The 10,000-nt window shown below is 42.5% G+C and overlaps 1 protein-coding gene across 4 annotated transcripts in view; it reads left to right on the top strand.

Moving 5' to 3' along the window:
• Nucleotides 1-10,000, top strand: part of esyt2a (extended synaptotagmin-like protein 2a) — a 54,178-nt gene that overhangs the window by 14,265 nt on the left and 29,913 nt on the right. For all 4 annotated transcript variants that reach the window (XM_042071348.1, XM_042071349.1, XM_042071350.1 and 1 more), the window contains exons 2-6: nucleotides 477-518; nucleotides 6,176-6,310; nucleotides 6,519-6,595; nucleotides 7,059-7,131; nucleotides 7,697-7,786. In XM_042071348.1, coding sequence (XP_041927282.1) covers nucleotides 477-518; nucleotides 6,176-6,310; nucleotides 6,519-6,595; nucleotides 7,059-7,131; nucleotides 7,697-7,786 — 417 coding nt within the window. The remainder of the gene's footprint in view (nucleotides 1-476; nucleotides 519-6,175; nucleotides 6,311-6,518; nucleotides 6,596-7,058; nucleotides 7,132-7,696; nucleotides 7,787-10,000) is intronic.

Genomic DNA, 10,000 nt, shown 5'->3' on the forward strand with positions numbered 1-10,000 from the left:
GCCTTGCTTATCAGACTAGGCCTTATTCAGGGCCAATTCCAGCTACCAACGGACCACAGGAAAACCTGACGGCCACGAAACACCACTAAACGGAGATTCATTCTTTTCAAAGCACACAATACAGTTGTACAGTTTTACAGATGTTATCGTGGGCAGCCAGAAATGTTTCCGCAGGCCGCCATTGGCCCCCCCGGCCGCACTTTGAGAACCTATGCCCTAGAGAGATGTACGTTACCCTGGAGAGATGTACGTTACCCTGGAGTAGAATGCCTGTAATTGTTCTTCAGTATAGATGAGCGAAAGTGAAAACAAATAATCCAAAAATACTGAGGCAGAAAAGTTTATGGAACACAAAATGTGTGTCACTGTGAAAACTTTTAGCCATGTCTGTATACATATTCATTCATTCATTCATTCATTCATTCATTCATTCATTCATGTGTAATAATTGTCTGTGTTTGATCTCTCTGTTTCAGGTTCATTTCCCTGACGTGGAGAGAGTAGAATGGCTTAACAAGGTAACTTGAGTTTATAGTATTTGTTTGTTTGTGTTTATAGTGTGCGTTTGTTTGAGTTGATAGTATGTGTTTGTTTGTGTTTATAGTGTGCGTTTGTTTGAGTTGATGTATGTGTTTGTTTGTGTTTTATAGTGTGCGTTTGTGTTTATAGTGTGCGTTTGTTTGCTTTTGTTTGTGTTTATAGTATGCCTTTGTTTGTGTTTATAGTATGCATTTGTTTGTGTTTATAGTAGGGTTGGGCACAGAAACACGGTTCTAATATGGCACCGGTGCCGACACAAACGGTAGTAACTGCATCGAATAACAACGTGGATTTCGGTGCCTCATTTCGGTGCTTAAATAGCGTTTTTTTTATTTATTTATTTATTTTTATACGAGGCATCACTGCATGTCATGCGCCATCTCTAACGTCTTGCTCTGATAGCAACACATCCAGATACAGTTAGCTAACATATGATAAACACTGGATGTATAAACCAGAGGGGTGCACCACATAGGGAGTGGACAGTGTTTGACAGCTTGCGTGAGCCCAAGTAGCTTATAAAGCGACATGCGAGCTCCGGTCAAAATCTAGCAGTAGTAATCTAACTACACACAAGCAAAAGGCTATGAAACAACATCAACAGTAGGCTAGCCTATACATTACACAATATCCTTGTTAATGCGCTAACTGACATTTATTTGAAATGTTATCAGCAAAGTTGTAAGGTGAATTAAATAACATAATGGCATGATATTAATCTTTCATGTGCATGAGGCCCATATAGCATCACAATGAATATGAAGATCATGTTAAAAGTTAGCTGGCAAAAACATAAATATGTAGGTTACATACCTGATGTCACTGAGCTGTCAAAGAGGCTACGAAACCATCTCCGTATGCCTACGTTATCGCTAATTAAACTCAGCTGACTGGTGTTAGCGAATAGCCATATATTGCTGTTAAAATACTAGCGCTGGGAATCTAAACACTTCAACACTGACAGATAGCCTAACATGTTCAAAACTACTGTGTGTTATGGGTTAAGACAAGACATTTCTTGAAGCATTTGGGAACACACTGAATTAACTGGAAAATAGAGTCCCTGTTAGATTAGCTTGCTTGCAAATGCCATTGTCCATGACCTGGCAGTTTTATGGCAAGCGGTTTTAACATACATTATGGCAAACCGCCTACACTGGGTAAACTTGAAAGCAGAGCTCACCATTGTGTGTGCATGCATGGCAAGTTGTTTTAACATTTAAATGTATTATTCGTAGGAGCAATGAGATATTGATAGTAAATTGAATTGTACAGTTCAATTTCATGTTCAAATTTGTCTTATCAATAAAAAAAAGCAATTCATGCTTTAGACCACTTTAATTTAAAACATTTTAAAAACAAAGTACCGGTTCAGGCACCGTTTCGGCACCGGCACCGTTTTAAAAGTATCGATTTAGCACCGGTATCGGATAAAACCCAAACGATACCCAACCCTAGTTTATAGTATGCGTTTGTTTGTGTTTATAGTGTGCATTTGTTTGTGTTCATAGTATGCGTTTGTGTTTATAGTGTGCATTTGTGTTTATAGTATGCGTTTGTTTGTGTTTATAGTATGCATTTGTTTGTGTTTATAGTGTGTGTTTGTTTGTGTTGATAGGATGTGTTTGTGTTTATCGTATGTGTTTGTGTTTATAGTATGATTTGTTTGTGTTTATAGTATGCGTTTGTTTGTGTGTGCTGCGTGTGTGCAGGAGATACTTTAAATACTTCTCATCAAGTCTTATGTTACCTCTCTGTCTCCCACACACACACACACACACACACACAGACACACAGACTTTAAATACTTGTCTTTAGATCTGTCATCTGTAAGTGTTCTCATCAAGTCCTCTTGGCTGCTACGCTCCTACACACTATTTTCATTTGTAGTTCCCCGTTGGTGGAATAATGTATCAGAGCAGGAGTGTCCCTTCCAACTCCAACACACACACACACACACACACACACACACACACACACACACACACACACACATACATACATAGAGAGTACCTTGTCTCATAACCCAATACACACACACACACACACACACACACATACATGGAGAGTACCTTGTCTCATAACCCAATACACACACACACACACACACACACACACACACACATACACACACACATACATAGAGAGTACCTTGTCTCATAACCCAATACACACACACACACACACACACACGCATAGAGATTACCTCCTCGTTCCGGTGACGTCACAAACCTAATGGCTGCTTGAGAGAGTAGCTCCCCGTCCTACCATTAAATCCACATACTTTATTAAGTTGTTGTCCCCTAAAATTAGCTAAGTTGATTCAGAATAGCGCAATGTGTCAAAGTACCATCCGAGGAACATCTAAGTATTTTGAAGAGAAAAGCAACGCTGCATCAAAGGAGCCTCGACTGTTGCTAAAGAACCACCAGTTGAACAAAAGCCTGACAGTGATATGAATTTTACTATCATTACTGAACGTCGCAAATTTGGGCAGGAGGTCAAGGAATCACTTGAAAAACTGGAATATAGACCAGACTGTTCATGGCCTAGTGGGGCGCATTCCGGCGGCAGAAGACTAGAAGGGTAAGCAAACTGGAAGATGGCCACAACCGACACACACAACTGCTCTCTTTTTTCCTACATCGAGACCGACAGCTGGACGCTAGATGTGAGGCGTTGGAGAATGTTCAAAGACGGGATAACCTGCGAATATACGGGATTAAAGAAGTGTCTGAAGAAGGAGATACAGTAAAATGGATTGAAGAATTTCTCCGTACAATTCTATAACTGCCGACCGAGTTTGATTTAAGATTAGAATGAGCTCACAGATCCCTACGGCAGAAGCCCCAGGTCATTCGGGCTGATGTTTCATAGTTTCATACTGCAAAAGGCATGGCAGGAGAACTGAACATACTGAGGGTAGAAAATCACCATGAATCATGACTACACGCCAGCACTGCAAAGAAAGAGAAGAGAATATTCTGACATTAAGAAACAGCTGAACTCGAAGCAGATAAAATTCCAGAGCCCTTAAGGCCTATTTACAGTTGCCATTACAGATCTGTCGCGTGACAGTGTGATGTCAAAATGACGTCAATCCCTCAGGCGCGCCAGTGTGATGTCAAAATGACGTCGATCCCTCAGGTGCGACAGTGTGATGTCAAAATGACGTCAATCCCTCAGGTGCGACAGTGTGATGTCAAAATGACGTCAATCCCTCAGGTGCGACAGTGTGATGTCAAAATGACGTCGATCCCTCAGGCGCGCCAGTGTGATGTCAAAATGACGTCGATCCCTCAGGCGCGCCAGTGTGATGTCAAAATGACGTCGATCCCTCAGGTGCGACAGTGTGATGTCAAAATGACGTCGATCCCTCAGGCGCGCCACGCATTTCAGCCTCGCACAGGCAGCTCCTGCAGAGGAGAATTTTGTTTAAGTATCACGTGTGGTCGTGTCTTGATCGAAAGCAGGATGGACGAGCTAGAAGCCATGGTCAAGGAGCAGATGTGCCTGTACAGGCATCAACCACATTTGTGAAGTTCATTCATAAGTCTATACAGGACAACAGCAGGCATTTCATATAGCCTAGCCCACACACACACACACAGACACACATTTCATATAGCCTAGCCCACATCTTAAACTAACTGGGAGTCATTTAAATAAAATGACTGTAGTCATGAAGTTTGAATACTAGTCAGTTTGAGATGAGAGGGAAGTTAGCTTGGCTAGGCTACAAGCGAGAGTTGAAGTTCAGAGGACTGTTTTGTTATTACAGTCATGATTTTTTTATTATTATTTATTTATTTGAAGTATAGCTCTGCTGCTAAGACCTGAAAAAAATCTCTTTCCACTTTAGGAACACAAACTCATCTCTCAGCGCCAGCCAGATAGCTGTACACTCCTCGGAAACTATGCGAGAGATGGTAATGTCCCCTAGACCCCTATGGTAATGTCCCCTAGACCCCTATGGTGATGTCCCCTAGTCCCCTATGGTGATGTCCCCTATGGTGATGTCCCCTAGTCCCCTATGGTGATGTCCCCTAGACCCCTATGGTGATGTCCCCTAGTCCCCTATGGTGATGTCCCCTAGACCCCTATAGTGATGTCCCCTAGTCCCCTATGGTGATGTCCCCTAGTCCCCTATGGTGATGTCCCTATGGTGATGTCCCCTATACCCCTATGGTGATGTCCCCTAGACCCCTATGGTGATGTCCCCTAGTCCCCTATGGTGATGTCCCCTAGTTTGTAAGTAGCAGCAACTGAAGTCTGAAGTGTCATCACAGAGGCTAGTTTGTTGCCAATGCTACTGAGGGCTGGTTCAATTTTCTTCTTCTACGGTGTAAAGTAGGTAGCGATATCCTTTCCACAGCAGTGACCCCTCTGTCCAGGAGAATACTGCAACTAGTGTCGTGACCACCGCGCACGTATATAAATAGTTACGACGCTCCCGTGACGTCACAACTGATGTGTGCAGTGATCAATGCGTCGAGTATAAGAACGCTTTACCCTGCAATGCTGAAGTTTTATTCAAGGTGGACCGCTGGTCTTCAATTCTGCATGAGAGTCAGCCGAAGGCTCGAAACACTGGGGCTTCACGTGCATGCAGGTACTAAACAGAGCCCAGCCAAAAACTCCAATAAAATTTTGAACAACTTTGAGGGACAGCTATGACCATGCAGGATCATCCAGACCAAACGTGATTTGATACATACTATTCCTATTTATGTACCAGCATGCACAATTTGAGCCTCCTACATGGTTTAGTTCTTGCGCTATGGGCTTGTGAACTTTGACAAAAAAAAGGCCTAACAGACGTTATGGGCTTCCAAAAATGGCAAAAGATGATATGTGAAATTCCAATGTGTCAATTAGGGCCGTGGCACCCGAAATTCAAATGGACGCCACGGGCGAACCGTTTGAGATATTGACCTGAAACTTCAGTTTCCGTTGTTTGGTAACATAAGGCATATTTTCACCACTTTTCAGCAAAATCTGAGAGGTACCATGTACATGATACCCTGATTTTGGCTGTTTTCACTTGGAATGACCCTAAAGTGTTGTGTGTTAAAGTGCTGTGTGTTGAAGTGTTGTGTGTTGTGTGTTGTGTGTTAAAGTGCTTTTAAAGTGTTGTGTGTTGAAGTGTTGTGTGTTGAAGTGTTGTGTGTTGTGTGTTGTGTGTTAAAGTGCTTTTAAAGTGTTGTGTGTTGAAGTGTTGTGTGTTGAAGTGTTGTGTGTTGTGTGTTGTGTGTTAAAGTGCTTTTAAAGTGTTGTGTGTTGTGTGTTGAAGTGTTGTGTGTTGAAGTGTTGTGTGTTAAAGTTGTATGTTTATTTGTTTGTCTGTATGTTTCTGTATGTTTATAACTTGTGCTGTTTTCTGGTTGCTGTTATTGACATGTGTTCATTTGTAGGTGTATATCAGTATGTGTGTGTGTGTGTGTGTGTCTGTGTGTGTGTTTTGTATGTATAAAAGAGAGTCTGTTATAAAGGTGTGTGTGTGTGTGTGTGTGTGTGTGTGTGTGTGTGAAAGAGTATATATTATAAATAAAAATGTGTGTGTGTGTGGTGTTTGGAATTGCATTTGATAAGAATTACTTATTGTGTGTGTGTGTGTGTGTGTGTGTGTGTGTAGACGGTGAAACAGATGTGGCCTTTCATCTGTCAGTTTGTTGATAAACTTTTCCGAGAGACCATTGAACCAGCCGTCAAAGGAGCCAACACACATCTGAGTTCCTTCTGCTTCACCAAGATAGACATGGGAGACAAGGTAACACACACACACACACACACACACACACACAAATATAAGTAATTCTTATCAAATGCAATCACGCACGCATGACCCAACATACATACATACATACATACATACATACATACATACATGGTAAATTTGCTTACTTTTTGAAGCAAATACTAATCTTCTCTCTCTCTATCTCTCTCTCCTCTCTCTCTCTCTATATCACCCCATCTAGCCCCTCAGGGTGAATGGAGTGAAGGTCTACACTGAGAATGTAGATAAACGACAAATCATCATGGACCTTCAGATCAGGTACACACACACACACACACACACACACGCACACAAATCATCATGGACCTTCAGATCAGACACACACACACACACACACAGATCATCATGGACCTTCAGATCAGGTACACACACACACACACACACACACAGAGATCATCATGGACCTTAAGATCAGGTGCTCACACACACACATACAGTAAACACATGTAACGGAGGCGAACTGAGCTAGCATGCTAGTTGCTTGTGTAAATCCTCACACCCCTAACCTTATGATGTTGGAAGCCTGGGCTTTTAGCTCAGTGGTTAGAGCGTTCGACTCCCATGCCGGTGTGTGTGGAGGTGGCGGGTTTGAGGACTGTGAGTGGCGGACGAATTACGATCTCTGTTACATACACACACATACACTCACTCACTCACTCACACTCACACACACTCACACACACACACAAGCACACTTCAGCGGGCTAACTCTCTGTTTCAGTTTTGTAGGAAACACGGAGATTGATGTGGACATCCAGAAGTACTACTGCAGAGCAGGCATCAAGAGTATACAGGTACACACACACACGCACGCACACACACACACACACAGACACATGCACACACACACACACACAGACACAGAGACACACATACACACAAACACATACACACACAGACACATACACACAAACACATATACACACTCATACACATACACACACACACACACACACACACACACACACACACACACACACACACACACAGACACACACACACAGAGACACACACACCCACACATAAACACACACACACAAGCACACCCAGAACCACAAACTCTCCCATGTTGTCACATACACATGCACATGCACACACACTAATACTTAGAAATGTGAAGGAGATACTGTGTGTGAGTGTGTGTGAGTGTGTGTGTGTGTGTGTGTGTGTGTGTGTGTGTGTAGATTTTAAAGTTCCTATTCAATGAGTCAGCAGCAGGGCTCCACCCTGTTTCAGAATGTCAGACATGTACACACTCACACATTACACACCAGTCCATCAGGAATGTGTGTGTTGTTTTGTGTGTGTTGACTGTTTGTATTGACTGTTTGTATTGACTGTTTGTATTTGTTGTCCTAGCTGCATGGAGTCCTGCGGGTCGTCATGGAGCCGTTGCTAGGAGACATGCCTCTGATTGGAGCTCTGTCAGTCTTCTTCCTCAAGAAGCCTGTGAGTTGGGTTTGTTTTGTTTACTGAGTTGGGTTTGTTTACTGGGTTTGTTTTGTTTGCTGAGTTGGGTTTGTTTTGTTTACTGAGTTGGGTTTGTTTACTGGGTTTGTTTTGTTTGCTGAGTTGGGTTTGTTTTGTTTACTGAGTTGGGTTTGTTGGGTTTGTTTTGTTTACTGAGTTGGGTTTGGTTTGTTTACTTTTTTGTTTGTTTTTCTGCATTTGTTTGTTTGTCTATCACAGGGGTTCTCAAAGTTGTGATTGGTGAGGGCCAATTCAGGAACCCAACATTAACTGAGGGCCACCAAAGGGGTGGGGGGAGAAAAAGAAAAAAAATAAACTGGAAAACAATCCCATTTGTAATGATTTTAATGAGCAGGTTGCATCTCTACAGTTTATATTTATAGCATTAAATCCCATTTGTAATCATTTTAATGAGCAGGTTGCATCTCTACAGTTTATATGTATTGCATTAAACACATTTTAATTCATAACTGAGGCTAAACCTGGCAAAACCTGGCAAAACTACAAAACAAAAAATTGCAATGCACACACAATCCCTGGGGTTCTCTACCCTCAACAGACAAATTTGGGATATAACAGTTCTGGTTGCAGTCCATTTCAAGTACAAACTTATTTAGAACAAACAGTCCCAGTGTGCCTTGCTTATCAGACTAGGCCTTATTCAGGGCCAATTCCAGCTACCAACGCACCACAGGAAAACCTGACGGCCACGAAACACCACTAAACGGAGATTCATTCTTTTCAAAGCACACAATACAGTTGTACAGTTTTACAGATGTTATCAGATGTTTCCGCGGGCCGCCATTGGCCCCCCGGGCCGCACTTTGAGAACCTATGCCCTATCAAGAAGCCTGTTAGAGTTAGTTTTGTTTGTCTTGTTGTCTTCTCTGTTTGTCTTGTTTTTTATGTTGTTGTTTCTGTTCTTGCATCATTTAGTTTAGAACATTAGCGGTACAGATGTTTTTGGGTACGAGGCAGTTACCAAGAGTTCAGAACATTAGCAGTACAGATGTTTTTGGGTACAGTACGAGGCAGGTACCAAGAGTTCTTCTCACATGCAACAGCTTCTACTTGTGAATCGGAATAAGAGTTCTTCTACTAGTGAATCGTAAAAAAAGTTCTTCTACTAGTGAATCGTAAAAAGAGTTCTTCCACTAGTGAATCGTAATAAGAGTAGGGGTTTTCAACCAGTGGTTTGGGCCCACTTGTGATCCGTGAGCTCATTGCTGGTGGTCCCTGAAGGCCAGTGACTAAATGCTATAGCTTTATCGTAATCAAGAGTAGGCTATGTCCTTCATTTAGAACTCCCTTGTCAAGCCATAGCAGACCAGACTAATGTAAAGAAAACCATTAGCCTATCTTATTGGTTCTACACAGACTAATACAAAGGAAACCATTGGCCTATCTTATTGGTTCTGTATAGACTAATGTAAAGAAAACTATTAGCCTATCTTATTGGTTCTAAACAAACTAATGTAAAGGAAACCTTTAGCCAATTTTATTGGTTCTATACAAGGCAGACACGCTTAATGGTGTTAATGGTAATGGTACATAATCCATCGTTTATAAGGACATAATGGTGCTCTAACAGCTCTAATATCAGGTATGCTAGTAGTTCTATTAGTGCAGGTATGCTAGTAGTTCTATTAGTGCAGGTATGCTAGTAGTTCTATTAGTACAGGTATGCTAGTAGTTCTATCACCAGTATCAGGACTTGTGGCTTGTGCATCCTCCACTCAGATGAACCTGCGTGCTGGAGCGGGGCGCTGGTAGTGTAGTGGTTAAGAAGCTGAGCTAGCATGCAGTAGCGTATGTGTGTAGGGCGCTGGTAGTGTAGTGGTTAAGGAGCTGAGCTAGCATGCAGTAGCGTGTGTGTAGGGCGCTGGTAGTGTAGTGGTTAAGGAGCTGAGCTAGCATGCAGTAGCGTGTGTGTGTAGGGCGCTGGTAGTGTAGTGGTTAAGGAGCTGAGCTAGCATGCAGTAGCGTGTGTGTGTGTGTGTGTGTGTGTGTGTGTGTGTGTAAGGCGCTGGTAGTGTAGTGGTTAAGGAGTTGAGCTAGCATGCAGTAGCGTGCGTGTGTGTGTGTGTGTGTGTGTGTGTGTGTGTAGGGCGCTGGTAGTGTAGTGGTTAAGGAGCTGAGCTAGCATGCAGTAGCGTGTGTGTGTGTGTGTGTGTGTGTGTGTGTGTGTGTGTA

The sequence above is a fragment of the Alosa sapidissima genome, chromosome 19, assembly GCF_018492685.1.
Source record: "Alosa sapidissima isolate fAloSap1 chromosome 19, fAloSap1.pri, whole genome shotgun sequence".
Taxonomy (NCBI): domain Eukaryota; kingdom Metazoa; phylum Chordata; class Actinopteri; order Clupeiformes; family Clupeidae; genus Alosa; species Alosa sapidissima.